This window comes from Lagopus leucura, unplaced genomic scaffold, assembly GCF_019238085.1.
Source record: "Lagopus leucura isolate 7727_CA_CO unplaced genomic scaffold, USGS_WTPT01 Super-Scaffold_100016, whole genome shotgun sequence".
In the NCBI taxonomy this organism is placed as follows: Eukaryota; Metazoa; Chordata; class Aves; order Galliformes; family Phasianidae; genus Lagopus; species Lagopus leucura.
This window is the reverse complement of record NW_024962270.1, coordinates 6,792,011-6,809,176: the sequence shown is the minus strand read 5'-3', so window position 1 is coordinate 6,809,176 and position 17,166 is coordinate 6,792,011. Positions and strand designations below refer to the sequence as shown.

The window sequence follows — 17,166 nt, the reverse complement described above, 5'->3', positions numbered from 1 at the left end:
ATTATAAACCATATGCAAGGTGACTCTGGATTTAATCTGCATTTACTCTGTGTGTGTGTTCTTAAGAAGATGTGAAAGCATGAGAGTGCTTTATTTGGAAATAAAAATATTATTTTGATGTGACAGTAGTTCAAAAAACAGGCTGAAAGCATTTGCACACAACCAGGGTCAGCCAGCAGGTCATATGTAGAACAGCAGTAAAATATGTCATTTGAGCCAGCCAGTTTCCCTATCTGCAGTGGGAGAAGACAAGACCTGAAGTTTTGTTTATGGTTCCTGGCCCAGAGCTTAAACTGCTGGAAATATTCCTGTTATTTTGCTGACCTTTTGATGCAGTCATGCATACCTGAATGTGATGCTTTGCTTCTTGCATCTGGTCCAAAATACAAATGCCACATCCAGTACTCCAGAGCTGTACTTACATTTCCAGATGAGTGGCCATACAGTGAATGGGAATGTAATCTATAAATTCAGTTAGTTAGTTTTATTCCTCACGACAACTTTATTTGTTTAACTTCTCTGTATAGTGTCAAATGGTATATTAGAAATCCTCATGCTTTTGCAAATGACTGAAACAAAACTTCCCATAAGGGATTTCACTACCATTTTCTATAATTAGGGAAAATGAGAGTGTAGTCCCTGAAGGAAAATAGATGCCTACAGTAAGTTTGACTGGAAGACCACTCTGGAATTCATCAAAATGTGTGCCTTCAGACTAGATTCAAATATTTTGGGGCATATTCTTTTTGAAGGAATACTTTAAACTTGGTCTTTACACATTAAGATTCTCTGAGAGTCCAGATCAGCTCCTTTCTAATCCACAGACTTAAAGTTTGGCTTCCATTAATAGATTCAATTTGTCACCATCACCACTTTCGAAATATGGTTCCTATTTTGAAGGTGTCTGTGGATTCACACAATTCACAAATGGATTTTACATGCTTCATAAAATAAAATTTCCATGTTATTTATTATGGTATCTTATAATAACAGATCAGATTAAGTTCATTGAGCATTTTTATACATTTGGGTATTTTTGATGCATGGATGTTCTCAGTACACAGTATTACCTTTTGTTCAAAAGTACTGTACAGGCATGTTTATTTTATTGACCCAGATATTTTTTGTTACCTTAAGCTCTTGTTCTTAACTTCCCTATGCAACACAACTTCAGTTCTTGACAACCTCTAGTTTTTACAGGAGAAATAAATGATATGTTTATTCTCAGATTGTTCTCAGACTTAAGAACTTTGCCAGTAGTTTCAAATAAATACAAGAAATCATATTTTTCTTTGTCTTATTTTTCTTTGTAGTGTAAAACCTTGTCTGGAATTTGTGACCACATCATTTCACTCTCATCTGATTCTCTGGTGTCACAGTCAGCACATCTAGAGGTAGTTCATCTCACCAGCATTATGCCCAGTGAAGGTTTGGTAAGTACCAAAGCAATTTAAATATTAGAGTTCAAGCCTTGGATCTTTATTTTATAAAAATTAAGTTCCAGAAAACAAAATGTGTTTTCATTCATATCCTACTATTATATTTATTTAATTTCTTTTGGTAAGCTGAATATGATTTCTGAAGGTAGTTTAATTAACATTTATGCAAATAAAAGGATTGTAGTCAGTTTTATTGTCAGTTTTATCTAGGGCTTGATGTGCAACTAGTAAACATATGAGCAGCTTAAAAATAGTTAATAGTCTTTTGATAACCATATCACAGCTTTTGAAATGTACTAAAATAGTTAACTTCATTTGCACATGTAAGTATTTGAGCATTCATTGTCATTAGTTAATGTGCTTTGAAAATGATTAGTGGAAGGTATGTTCCTGTGTTTTGCATTAAAATAGTTAAATGCCTCCCTTACAGTATGGTTAAAATGAAATTTTGATAAATATCATCCCAGAAACAAAATACATCCCTTATACTCATAAACTGTTGTTCACTGAGCAGGCCAGGTAGCTGCCTTCTGGACATCCCAGTCGCTTCACATTATTGATTGGTCATACAATTAAAATTCTCCCCAGATTTCACAGTGTAATAATTATTTTGCTACCATTTCTTAGTGTTATTGTACTGTTACACTTAGGCAAGAAATTTTTGTGAGATTTATGTGTCGATAGGTAAAGATTTCTGTATCTTTTCCCTAGCTCCCCAGTTCACAGTCATTCTGGTATCAGTAGGCTGTGGGAGGAATAGGAAAAGTGCTTGGGAACTTAACATTCTACTAAATTGCCAAATTAAAACCTGTTCCATTGTCACTAACATTGTGTGATGTTTCTTCTTGGTAACTGAATGCTTGTTTTGATTCCTGTTAGTTGAAATGTGTTCTATTATTTCAGTACCTTACTCTTTATTCTATTCTGAACAGCAATGAACATCATGTACAAATTCTGTCAAAGTTACAAGAGCATGATTAGTGAGGTACATACTGATTTGGGACTGCTTTAATACCATAAGTAATTTTTGTATGATTAGACACATTTAATTTAGTTTTGGATAGATACAGTTTAAAAAAACTACAGCATAATAAAATACTTTTTACTTTAACTTTTTGGCATTATAATCACTTTTACAAGGTGTAATCCTGAAGACAGACATACTATTTGCTGTGCTGCATCCCTAGTGACCAAAGCTTCTGTCTTTTTGGCTTAGATTCTTCTCTTGTGCAATTAATGAGTTAATTCAGGGATATCCAAGAGATGCCAAGTCAGTATCACAGCTAGTTTAGTATATATACTGTAACCCTGTTGCTTTTGACCTGCCTTAAGGCTGATACAATCCTGCACACTTGCAATCCGAATCTCTGTATAACTTTCCCTTCTATCCAGAAATTTCAGCTAGCTTCTTGGATGTGAACAGTATACTCTCAAAGCAAACTTATCATAAAGTCTCGGGGTTGGATTTCATCCTTTATGACATGGTTACCAAAATGAGGCTGGTTGGCTGTATTGTCATGCCTGTCACACGGCCTGTAGTCTCCTCCATACTGCCTTCTTTTCCAGTGGAACACCAAGCAGACAGAGCCTGTGCTGTGCCCACACAGTAGACTGGGCTCCATCACTAGGTGGAAGCGCTGTGGTGTGCATCACCATCTGCAGTGTGCCAGTACTTTTATAGCTAACACAACTGCAGTCAGTGAGTACTGCTGACGGAGGACATGAGATAAGTATTGCAATCAAATTTGCCCGTTTAAAATGTTTTGTAGATGAAGTGAAATCACTGTGAATGACTGAGTTTTCTGTGCCTAATTGTGAAGGCGCTATAACATGGTAGGTTGGAAAGTTCTTTATAATCAATTTTGCTGACACCGTGTTCTGCATAGGAAAAAAAATATGAAAAAGGACTATAAATGGGAATAAAAGAAAAATCATGTGAACAGTAAAACATTAATCAGAATCAAATATAGAACAGAGTAATGAATTACAAATGGCTTTCTCGTGATTGTATAGCAGTTTTTTCCACAGGATCTCTACTCCATTCAAGAGAAAAATGAATGCTATTCACTGAATGGAAAGTATTCAGAGTTCCATTTTTATCCTTATCATTCAGTGTAGGGTTTGATGTATTATTTACCACATTTCATCTAAGTTCTGCGTTCCCTTCAGTTACCAATTTCGTCATGACTTTTTTTTTTGTTGTAGCCTTATTGAATGCTTCACAGACATCAGTTAATTTATCCTCAAGACACACTTGTGAAAGAGATATTGCAATTTCAGTTTTATGGGAAAGAATCTCATATAGAAAGCAATTTGGGGCAAAATCACTAAAAATCTATTTTTTGGAGACTCAGTGGGAAGTGCTTACCGTATGATTATTCAGGAGGCTTGTTACTTTTATGGACTAATTACAAAACACAACCTCTCTTGATTATAAGCGTAGCTAAGATTTTATGAGCTACTGAGATCTGTAGCTTCAGCTTTGAACACTGTTGGCACCTAGAAAAGGAGTGTTTGTTACTTTTTGTGAAATATCTGTTGTAAACAGATCGCCCAGACTTGTATAAGAATTCAGTTATCTAAAATAAAATTCAGTTGTATTAATTGTGAGTTTTTACTTGCAAAACTTCATTTCTTCAGCAAAAGAACCTGACTTCCTATAGACATGGCATAAGCTTACATATAAACTGAATTAATTTCCAGGTTTAAATAAGTACTGTATCTTTACAGCATTTTCACAAAAGGGTTGTGTTTCATATGAAAATGAGCCTTCATTGATAATATTTTCTAAATTTCTGTACATGTTATTATGGGCTCAATAGTCCTTTTTGTTATTCTAAAATGTCTTTTTCAGTCTTCTTTATTTAAAAATAGTCTCATCTGAAGCATTCCCTAGAAGACACTCTTTTCTGATAGGTCAGTGGCTGTTTGCTTGACAAAATACTTTGCACATTAGAAAGATACTGTGGCAAATACCGAAAGTCTCTCCATATCTTCCCTATTACATTTTGAAGTAACTTTCAACATCACTTAAGTCTCCCCTGAACTGTAATAGTAGGCATGTTAATACAGTCTGATTTGTCAGCTCTTAAAGCAAAGAGAAGCTGCATGCATGTTTATGAAATGAAATAAAAACACTAACTGCATGATCTAGTGAAATGACCTTATAAAATTAATAAACACAAAAGTTAATAATAAGGCAGTGTTTTAAGAGAACAATTAGTCACAGTGAGCATTATCTAAACTGGTAATTCATAAGCAGTAAAATTAAGCTGTATGACCAGTTTTAGCTGCTTTTATTTTTAGGATTTAAATAAAGTTAAACTTATCTGAAAATGGATTAGTTAATATTAAGGTAGAAGCAATAACGAAAGGTCACAACAGATTCTGTTGGAGCAGGTTTCTCAGAGTTTCATCCAGTCAAGTTTTGATCATCCCCAAGGTCAGCTATTCCACAGCCTCTCCAGGCAACCAGTTCCAGTGTTGCGTCACCCTCAAGGTTTCAAAAAAAGAAAAAAGAAAATAAAATTGTTTTTCTGCCAAGTTCCAACTTATTTCTCATGCTTCCATCTCTTTCAAAAAGAGTTTGGCTCTGACTTCTCTGCAGCCTTACAATTTATGTAGTTGTAGAGACCAAGGCAATCTTGCCTTTCTGGAGTTTTACTATTTTTGTAGGTTAACAGCTAGCCTGCAGATCTTCATTAAGTTTCGGGAATCTTGAGATCAGTTGCTGAACAAAATGTTCTTTCTCATTTGCTGGAGGCTCTTGCATTTTGACAATGCAGGGTGATGCGGAATTATTGAAAGGATAATGAATCAGCAGTACAGTGTATCAATTAGATTAATTAGATTTCAAAATTTGATGTATAACCACAAAATACAGAGAGATGTGAAGCTACGACCTTACTCATGATAGGTAAGAATGCAAGCAATTGAGTCTCACTGACATTTAAGGCTCTGTGTACGTGTGTGCATGTGTGTACGGATAGATAGATACCTACTTAGGTTGTCTCTCTGTATCTCATCAATCACCTCCTTGAAGCAGAATTCTTGCTGGACTAATTACAAAACTCCTGTTAGCTCACCATGCTCATTTTTTCTACATAAATTGGCAATGTGAGCAGTGGCTCATGTATTTTCTAAGTTAGATTGTTTCCTTCTTATTGAACCAGTAACTCTCTGAAAGGAGGGCATATAATTTTAAAGACTATTTGTGTTCATTGTTTGAGTTTTGATACTTCTTTTATGGCACTAGTAATAAAGAGAGGTTATGTTAAATATTTCAAACACTGAACTGTATCAAGCTTTCATGCTAAGGCTTGGGCTTGGCGCTGAATTCTGTCCCAAAACTTCTTTCAAACTTAAAATGCATACTGTATGTAACAGGCAATGATACATATGTGTTTAACTGCAGATGTTATTCACACATGATTTATTCCAGACTTCTGAAATGTTACCATTTTTAAACTGAAACAGACATACATACTTGCTGTATTATCATGCAAACAATATTTGTTTCTTACAAGTATTAATTACCTTTTTGCCTCTTTTCAGGGGATGTATATCAAATCAACATACGACGGGCTGCATGTAATCACAGGAACAACTGAAAATGTAAGCTTGCTAAGCCTAAAAGAACATCTGTTGTGAATGCAAGTATCTTCTGTATACCTGCAGTGTATTTTTTTATATCAAAACTTGCTGTAAAGCAAGGCACTTCTTATCAATAGTGTTTTATTTATTTATTTATTTTGCACATATTATGTCACCATCTTAAAAATTTGAAAATATTAGCAATAGATGTAGAAAAATACCTGTGATGAAGTAACTAATTATAAAAGACAAAAATATTGAACTTCTGTGCACAGTGGTCCTGGTCAAAACATTGCAGTCAGTGATAAGCATATTGCAGCACATAAATCAGCATGACTGTTATTCTTTTCATGCTACTCACTGTATCTGTGAAGTAGTTTCTTGTTACTTAACTTGCAATTCATAATTACAAATTTGAAAAAATAATTTTACTCCAACTTCTGCAATATAATTTTTATGACAGACTTCATAATAGCATCCACCCCTTCTGTTTTCCATGTAGTCCATGTTTTAGTCGCAGAGATTTTATTCAGCCTTCGATCTGTTTAAAAGTGAATAAATTCATTTATATCCACAAATAAAAGTGAATAAATTAGAAACTGAAATTTCATAAAACTGATATTGAAACTAAGCAATGCTAACACCCAAGGAAGATGAAATTTGCATTGTGCAGCTAGCCATGTGGGTCCAAAGTAGCACATACTGTGTAATATTGATATTTTGTTTTCTTCGTTTTGTATAAATCAATATGGTTTTTGTCACTCATTCTTTGAGATATTAGAGATCCAGGGAAAGCCTGATGATTTATTTATCATAATTTATGATAAATGAAATGTAAATTAAACTTAAAATTTGTTTACTTATACTAACACCATTGATAGCATTTAGAAGTCTTAAGTATTTGTAAGTAGAGACGTAAAAATCATATATTGATTCCTGAAACTGGTGAACAAACCCTCTTGATTATGTTGCACCCATAGAATGAATAACACATGCTATAAATAATATAGTTGTTTGTTGTAATTTTAATTAATTTACATAGAAATATGAATCAGTTTGTGGAAAAACATATATTTATAACTGAAATTCGTGGGAGGAGATAAGAAATTAATCAGCCATTAAAACCCTAACATTTTTTTGTCTTGTCTGTGTAAGGTCTTTATGATAAGAGAGCACTAAGAAGTTGTTTGGTTGTTTTCTTTTTCTTTTATTTTTCTTACAGTGTAATCACATGTGCAGTTAAACCAGCTTCAAAGACATTTAATTTCTGGCATTTCAGCAAATTGATTTTTCATTCCTTTTGAAGGGATAATTGACCTCAGAACCAGTGTTTAATTTTAAAAGATAATAATTAGCTCAGCCTTGTCAAAGTCAGGAAAGGAGCTTAAAAAAAAAAAAAAAGGCCTCTGCTTTTTCAACTAATGTCAACTGAAGTTAAATGCATTATGAATAGTGATGTTTGCTTCCATTTCCTGCTTACCTTTCTTTCACAGGTTAAAGGAATCAAATTTGTGTTTCCATTGAATTTTAGGCATGGAAATAGATTATCTTTCTGTTATAAGTGTAGTTCTGTATCAAGAGCAGTCTGCCAAAATTCTGTGTTTCCACTAAAAAGATAAATTGATGCTGAAGCCAGGCAGTTTCTGGCTAGAAAATACATAGGCAAAATCCTTTTTATTTTGGTGTGACTGAGATGTCAGGAGATGATAGCAGGCTGTAATGGCCAGGCAGTTTAGCTGAAGGGCTGGAGTCTTGCTACACAAGATAGAGAAACCCCTGTGAAAGAACAAGCAGAGATCAAGCAGGTGAGTGGTTAGCAGCAGCTCATGAAGGGAGGCCAGAGTGATAAGCAAGGAGAAGGCTGGAGGTGAAAGCTCTGCTTGGAATAGTACCCATAACACTTTGAATCAGTGTCAAATATTGGCTATTTGCCCGACTTTGCTTGTTATTTATTACTTACTGAATAATTAATGATGTTTCCTACCACTTCCTAGCAATTGTGTAGACTGCAAAATCTACTGATTAGTCAGCAGGTGGTCACTACTGGACAGTGTTTGAGCTCCTCGTAGATTGTCTCTGAACTGTGTTTATGTGACACAGTTTTGGCAGTAGGGGTTGCAGGGCAGTCCTGTGAGAAGAGCCTGGAAGCTGCTCTGTCAGATATGAGCCAAAAGTCACTGGCCATAGCTGAGCTGTGCCTCTTTACTTACATGTTTAAGAAAGCTTTCCCATGGTGGTAATTGGTCAGTGATCTCCCTGCTCTGCGCTTTTTAATTGTATTTTCTCCCTATTCTGCTGAGGAAGTGCAGTGAGCAAGCACCTGTGTGATGCTTGCCTACCTATCAAGATTAAAACATAATTGCTAGTATTTTGTTTAGAAGCAATTGTAGTCATTTTCTATCTAGTGGCTGTTTGGGTTTTTGTTGTTTCCTGTTGCCCTTATTACTTCTATTTATTTATAAAATTCATTCACATAATGGATAGAAATGATAGCTGTGATTTGTGGTTGGAGTATACTGCCCAACAGAACAGCTGTTGCCAATTTTCTGGAAGTTTTGACTGGTAGGCAGTGAGGTCAAGTTTATAAGCCTCTTCAAGTCACCTTTAGTGCAGGTAGATCTTTTCTTCTGTTGCATATATTGACATGCTGTTGACCATGGTCATGTGGCTTGCAGGACAGTGAAATTTAATCTATTTTAATACAATTAGAGGAAGCTATATTTAGTGTAAGGAAGTTTTTCAAGTCAGATCTGAAATTATGGGAGTGGAGTAATATTACATTTACTGAAGAGCTAGACTGTCAAACACTTTATCCATTTGTAATTACCATTTTGTGTTCATATGGTTAATCTAGTAATGTTTTGAAAGTGATGGAGCTGTAGCATATTTGCCAAGTATTTGCAGTGGACTTAAGCAGAAAACCTGTTCTATAAGTCTGTATTAGGCCTGCTTTTCTGCTATGTGTATGTTTTTCTCAGCCCTATCTCTGGATGTGCCATAGTTCAGTATTTGTTGACATAATAGATTTATTGCTGTGTGATGTAAATTCACCCAGTGAATTCCCAGCAAGATTGTAACGGCTCATGGCCTGATACTCTGCTCCGAGAGGTAAAGAGGCTAAAGTAGTTCAAACAGTCAGAAAGGCTGTTCATCACCTTAGGAAGTAGGATTTGAGATTACTTCATCACTTAATTGCCATCTGTTACAGAAAAAAAAATTGTTCAGAGACATTTTTTAATAAATATAATAAAGTACTGTTATTTGATAATAATACTTCTCTGGGCAGAGCTTTCTTGCCTCTTTCCCCATTCATGGTTTTCATTCGTGCTCTTCCCTCATGCTCCTCCACCCCAAATATAAAGTTAATTGTTATCTCCTGTCCTTAGTCTCCTGCTGACCAGTGTAAGAAAATCCATGCTGGTGATGAGGTGATTCAAGTCAATCATCAAACTGTGGTAAGTACTCTGGAGGTTCTGCCCTGCAGGTTTTGCCTATTCCCACTGCTAAAAGTATAATAACTCTTACTAGGAAACTTTGCCAAAGTAGATCAGTCTTCTTGCTTTTTAAAGTATAATTATTGCTTGCACTTTAAAAAAGGCAGAAATTATCATTAACTAACCTGCAAGAATGATTTCTACACAGTGGAGACTAAATATTTCTTTTCCCCTTTTTCTTTTTTTTTCTGTTTCCCAAAACACTTACTCAATACTTATTAACTTTTTAATTCAAATGTCGCATCTTCATTCCCTCTAAAATAAAAATCCAGCAACACTTTGTATTGATTTATAACCAGTTATGATGATTCCTGTTTTCCTTTTACCTTATTCCCAAGCTGAAAGAAGGGAAATGTCTCTCTAATGTGTCAATGTTCAGTTTATATTATGTGAAGCATTTAGCACTGCCCTTTGAAGAGGCTTATTTTACATTAAGATCTTAAATATTTCCTGGGCTTTTAGAGTTTTCAAGATTCTTAGAATATCATTTCAAATATATGTATCCAATGAAATCCACAGTCTCCGATATCATTTCCATGGGGACTGTACTTAAATCATTGTAAGATGGACATTTCTTTAATGCTACTCTTTACTCTTTTACTCTTTAGTGCTACTCTGTCAAGTATGAATCCTGTTTTTTAAAAAAATCATTCTGAAAAGGAGTAGATATATTCATCTTATATTACCATTAGTGAAAATACTTTCCTGATTAGAGAAAGTAGAGATTTCTTTGAATAGGTTCTAATGCTGTAACTGAATATTGGCATAATCTCATCTAATTTTGACTAAACAAGGTCAAAGTATTTCCTGGATAAATTCATATTTGTGCATTCACCAGGATAATTTGATTTTTCACAACATCCAGTGACGTTCACATAACCTGTAATGAGTTGTGCCAGTAGTTAATTATTCTCACTGCCAAGTGGGGTGTCATTTTATTTGTATTATACTTCCAGTCCTTTGGTCTTGATACATTTATATCTATTTTACTGGAGATCCCATTTCTCATGTAGATATTCTCAGGATATAATCAAATTACTTCTTCACCTTTTTTTTCTTTTTTTTTTTTATAACCTAAACAATTTGAGCACTTTCAATTTTTCATCATAATGCATTACTCACTTTGTTTAAAGTCCCAGCTGTAATACTTTGCATATTTAACACTGAGTTACTGCTCTACAGGAAAAACATTCATAGACACACAGTACACCTCTGCTAAAATAGTACAAATGAGACTATTTTACTGTAACCACTACTAACTTGCTGTTTGCCATTTTTTTAAAACCTACTGTTCATTTTTTTTCATTCACAGGCAAAAATAAAATTAAAAGAGCACCTGGATTTATTCCCTATAAAATAAAAACTGTAATTTCAATTTAAATTCGTCTTTTTCCATCGAGGGTCCATTTGTAGAAAGGAATCACTAACCATTTCGAAACTGAGGGAGAAGCTTTTAAATAGGTTTAGGATGTAGAGTGGAAAATAGTTATACTGTCCCTACATTCCAGTGGAGTCAGCACAGATAACAGCACTTCTAATCCTGGAAGCATTTCTCTGGGGTTGTAAAGCTATAGCAGAGGATTAAGCATGCTGACAATGTCAGTCCATTGAATTGCTGCATGTGTGGAGTTAAGTATTTTGGGATTGGTGTGACTGGAATATTTTGGCTGTATGTCCTCAAAAAAATTCTTGTGACTTAAAATTTATATAATCATTTTATATAGAGCTTATTTGAATTAAGAAAGAAATATCTGATTGCTAAAGGTAGGTACATTAATTCACTTTTTTCCTGAAATCAGTTATATTAACAAATATATTAACCACATTAACCAAATAATGCAACTTGCTTTACTTTTCAAATGGTTTTTCAGTGTGGATGAAAATTTAATGAAACAAGTTCAGGAAGTATCAAAGTAAAACTGCTTACAAGTTATGTAATGCAACAGTTGAGTAAGAAATAAAAGATTTATCACGTGGAATTTGCTCTAACCAAAGAACACTATTATACAGTTACGAAGATCAAAGAAAAAATAATAGTACTTTAGGCAAGAAATTAATTAAATCAGTCGACTCACCACTAGCTATTAAGATCACTTAATCATTATCCAATTTCCTTATTTGCTTTTCTGCTTGTCCTTCTTGCTTATAAGATTTTAATAAAACAGCACAAGAAACTTGAACAAATAAATTACATGTTCTAAAATACATTAACTCTTTTTTATCTTGTCAGTAATAACAGGCACTAATTCTGCCATTATCTTGAGAATTTCTATTTTCCCTTTTTAATAAAATTAAACATAAGTCATTTATATGTCACTGTACTTTTATTTGTTTATAAAAATTATAATTGCACCTTAAGTTGCTTGAAATTTATCTATTCTGCTGCTTAGCTGAAATAAAAGAAGGTAAATTTCATTTTGTCTTAACTTTCCTTAAAGTTTTTTTTTTATAGATGGTAACTGATTCTTCAATCAGAAGATTAGGACTGTCATGCAGTGAAAACAGGATAAAATTAATACAGAGAAATACTAATTTCTTTGCATTTTCCTTAACATGAATACTATAAAATGTAGGACAATTAGAAAGCCAGTCATAAAAGATACAGAAATATATACCTATTTAGAATGGAAGCAAAGTTGATAAATTAAGGCCAAATAATCTGCATCTAAGTTTGCTAAAGACAACGACGCTTCAATTGCAAGTTCCTGAGCACAGGTTTTTAATGAATTTTCTGCTTTGGAATAACTTCTTATGTTGTGGAAATGTAAAGAGGAAAACTTATTAGCAAATACTATGGAAGGATTTACAGAGAAAAGAAAGGATAACTAAAGACATGCAGAAAAGGGCATGTTAGGTGAAATACAATATACATTTATGAAGAATAAATGATTAATGTTCTACTTTTCATCATTTCTCAGATGACAGAAATCTTACAGATTCAAACAGATATTGATCCAACTATCTGACCATCTGTAAAATATTTGATATACTTTTGTACACTAAAGTATTAGATTAACTAGGGAAAACCAAGTTTTCAGAAAACTGACAACTTCTTTTGAAGATTAGAATTTGAAGGTCATTTAATAGGACAGAGAGCAATAATAATGCTTTTAGTAACTCATGTTGAAAGCTAAATGTTACTCAGGAGCAGCTGGCGAGAATCCAGAAGTCAGAATGTAGTAATTAATCCCAAATCGACTCATCGCCACGGAGGTGATGTGACTGAAAATGGCAAAGATGAACTCGGAATTAATCAGGAACACTTTTCCAGGGGAAATAGAGTTTTAATGCCATTGTCTTGACATTGGTAATATCTTGTCTGAAATACTGTTCAGGTCATTTGCAGTCATCAAAGGTGAATTTACATATGAACATTTAAAAATGTAATGGAGGCAAAGAAAATGTATTGTCTGTCTCAGATGAAGGGATTCTCTAATTTAAAATTTTTAAGGACTTTAATTTGGTTAACCCAGCCAGCTAGGTCTGAGAGAAAATAGAACTCCTCTGTCTTAACAGGTAGAGGTTACACAGGCCAGGAAAGGAAAGGAACAGTTTAAGGCAAAAAATTATGATGTAGAAGAGCGTAAATTCGTATAAACAACTATAAGTAGATGTGTGGTAAAATCTGAAAGAGATCTTCTGAGGATGGTGATTGAGGAACTGATAAAAATGACTAAGTTATAGTTGCCTACAACTACATAGAACAGGAAACAAATGGATGTAGTAGCTGGAAAGGCTCTTTCTATTCCAACACCTTTGCTTTGTTGTGTTTGCTGCAGGTGTTTGGTACGTTATCTCTGAATAGCTATTATTATTAGGTAATGTTGATACATTTTCATTCTTGATAAGGTTATTCTCTGGAGTGAACGATGCTACATAAATACATGATCAGCAACCTAATGCCCTTTTGCCCTTTCATACTGCTCATTGTCTGTCAATGAGCATACTTTGATAATAGCAAGAACAACATGAACGCTGTTTGGATGTATAATGCCCAAACTCTTATTGCTATAGATTGCATTCTGAATCTCTTTCACACAAATCCGGATATTTTATATGAGGAGGAACAAAATTAAGACCCAACAGTTTTGTTTTTTTTTAAGATGCAACAGTTTGGTAAATTTCAGCACTAACTTATTGATGTTAAAATATTTACTGAATTAATATTGCAGATGTATGTGTATTGATTTGTAAATTTGAGTGTTAATGAAAGTTCACTGTGGGTGGAGATATGTCTGTACATGTAACACCAGTTTGTTCTATTTGTGTTTGATTTACGATTTCTACCCCCAGAATAAGTCACCTGGTTTGTGAAGAAATGTCCACATATCACTCTAAGAATTCTGCCTTTCATTGTTTCTCTGTTACTTAATGAAATCACTCTGTAAGATAAAGGAAGAATGTTTATAATTCCACCATCAATTACTGTTAGTTACAGTTAAGAAATAAATGAGAAGAGCAAACCAGCCACCAGTGTTAATGAAGAGCTTCCATTTAGTGACAAAAAGTAGTCTCATGATCTAGCAGCCTAATAATAATTTCTGATATCCATATTAATAAAACTGCTTCCCTTGATTAGTCCCCTAGCCCAAGCAGTATTGTAAGGCAAAGTGAATTATATATTTAAAATACAAAAAGACGTCTTTTTCCTTAACAAAAAATTGAGTTTACGCGGTAAACTTTTTATTTATTTACATATTTATTTTTAATGAAAATATGAAGAAAGGTCGCGCTGCTAAGATTCAAGTAAATATCCAGATGGGTTTGCTTATGTATTCAAAGAGCCTTGAGGGGAAACATCTGTCCTGGTTCATGTAGGGGTTAGGTCCTACTGGAGTCAAAACAAAATTACTTGTTTGCAGGTGGTGAGCAGTGTTCTAAATAGTGGTGTCATATGTTCTAAATATTTCATAAATGTTATTCTGTACAATTGGCTTCCTGATCAAATGCATAGCAAGGCAGGTCTTAAATTCCCTTTTAGTTAAACTATGCAGCTTGTCAATACCATCAATACTCACAACTCACAAATGGATGAAGGTTTAATCTACCTTCTTTCTGTGAGATGCATTATGTATTTTTGTACTCCTTGTGAGTTTTCAATGTTTTTAGAGTCTCAATCTTGTCGCTTTGACTGGAATCCCCTGATAAGCATCACTGTGTTCAACAGTCCAGTTGTTTCTTCGGTTCCTTTTCATAGATGCATAGGCTTACTCATGCACAAATGCACTGCGAAGGAGCAAAGTCACTACTGGGAGACTCTAAAGAAGTTATTGCAGACAAACTAGAAAACAAACTGGTTGAATGTAGGTTAATGATTGAGCTGTTTTTCTCAATATACTACTCATGAAGTTCTAGCTGTAGTAAAATTATCAGCTTTAGATACACAAAATTACTACAGCATTGTGTATGTTTATGTCATTAGACTCGTGATAATGAAATTTAGTATCATAAAGACTGATATTTTTGAACTGTTGTTTTAAATTTACAGTATATTCCAGTTTCCACTAAATATATTTCTTGTACTTCCGTTGACAAAATTAATACTTTAAAACAAACAACAGTAGTGCAAAATTTTTTCACTAGAACCAATTTTTCACACTGCAGAAGTACAAGTCAATAAAAAATATTAATTGAAGAATCCTAAAAATAAATCACAAAAAAGAAATTAATTTTCTGCCTACCTGCTACCATTTTCATTTACATTAAGTTAATGTGTGTATTGGACTGGACCACAGGCATATGGGACTTTCCACACTCTACTTTGTAGGCCTGGTTTACCATGAGAGCACATGCATAGAAATAGGACATTGTATTACATTATGTAAGGATGTGTAGTAGAGAACTGCTCTGTGACTAGAGCTTTACCATGTCATACAAATAGAGCATAATAATGTGCTGAATTTGTTGATTTACATGTGGTGGGTGTTCTAATTGTTCCAATTTCATTTATTCAGGAAAAAAAAAAGCATCATGCTAGTCTTTTTTTCTTCTTTCTTCGTTAATCTTAACTTCCAGTACTGAGTGAAATGTCTTAACCCATATTGTAGAATCTGATTAACTGAATGGTTAAAAACTTAAAGGACCAAAATACCCTTTTGCTGACCACATCTCACCACAGTTAGAGGTTGATAATTGCTATTAAAGAATGTTTAAGAATAAATGTCATACTCTGTCTGAAGGACTGGTTTTCAACAAAGAATTTTTAATCCTCTGTAATGACTTCTATTTTCTCAAAGATATTTTTAGTAATTCAATTAATAATAACATGTCCAAATTCCTAAGAGCATTTTATCATAGCCTAGTAGTAATGATTGCAGACTGTTCTTTAATAGATCTTTGTATTTAATGGTTTTGTCATTAAGATTATCATTGGAATAATTTATCATTAACTTAATTATTTATCATTCTTATCTAAAAGGAGCTCATGGAATTCTAATGGTTACAACATACTGAAAGTTACAGCCATCTATAAAAATAAAAAATATTTCACTTTCAATTCTATAACTAAGTAAAAAATACATATATGCGGTCATTTTGTAATCTAGTTTGTGTGGAATGGAAGTTGATGTATTTGTTTTCAGTTGTGGCCTCTTTAAAATTACTTTCATTTTTTTCTTTCCTTTGACCAATGCATTTTTAGGATATTTTCCAGCAACAATAAAAATAGAACTTTAAAAGGCTATTAATATCCTTTTTAGAACTATGACACGTATTGCAATTCTTTCCAAGACAAGTGTTCACTTTTGGGATCCTGGCTTCAGGCCACTGTTGAGATCAGACAAAAACAATAGAGTTCTAGCCTGTCTTCTCTCAGGCTCTTGTAGGAGGATTTGAACTGAGATCTCTTCATGATTGCTTTTATGATTTTCTCTCCAACTTCATGTATAATCAGTTACTGCCTTCCTCTAAAAGAAAGTAATTATAAATCATATTTGATGTAGTATAATGATATCTGTAGACTGCACTGATTTTGCAAATGTTAGAAGACATTTATAGAATTCATGGAGCCAAATTTGTTCTCATATTTAAACCAGTATTTTAATAAGAAAATATGCAACTATCTCTAAGAAGGGTTTAATTTTTTACTGGTTTAATTTTTAAAAATGTGAATTTTGATGAATTTCACTTTCTGTTCTGAATTCATAAATTTCAGCATTTTGGTGCATATTTTTTTTTTCTCATGTGCCTGTACAGCTGAGAAAAATGTGATCATCAGCATGTAAATGTAAGATTAGTTTTAGCATAAGCACAGATATATACTCTTTTATATTATTCAAAACTTCTCTACCCATTCAGGATGATAGGCTATTGTAAAACATTAAAAAAAAATCCCATATGAATCAGTTATTTTTTTTTCATGTACAACCATTTCATGGTTATATAATTTCATATTGAAATAATCAAGAAGATCAATAAATGTCTATAAATAACCTTTTTATGAGAGGCACATATAAAATATTTTCAGTTTTAGTGATGTTCATTTTTATATCTATGTTTCCCCTTTATAGTAACTTGAATTATTCATCTATGTCGGTGTGGATGAATCAAGTAAATGATAATTTATTTTCAGGTAGGATCTAAAAGCTGTTATATATGTTGATAAAACGTAGCATGTCTACTTCCTCCACAGTGAGGGCTTC

General features: G+C 33.4%; 1 protein-coding gene across 1 annotated transcript in view; it reads left to right on the top strand.

The window, feature by feature from the left end:
- Positions 1 to 17,166, top strand: part of LOC122183040 (connector enhancer of kinase suppressor of ras 2-like) — a 118,551-nt gene that overhangs the window by 37,122 nt on the left and 64,263 nt on the right. Inside the window, exons 6-8 of the mRNA XM_042876772.1 lie at positions 1,314 to 1,433; positions 5,994 to 6,053; positions 9,419 to 9,487. Of these exons, the coding sequence (XP_042732706.1) occupies positions 1,314 to 1,433; positions 5,994 to 6,053; positions 9,419 to 9,487 (249 nt within the window). The remainder of the gene's footprint in view (positions 1 to 1,313; positions 1,434 to 5,993; positions 6,054 to 9,418; positions 9,488 to 17,166) is intronic.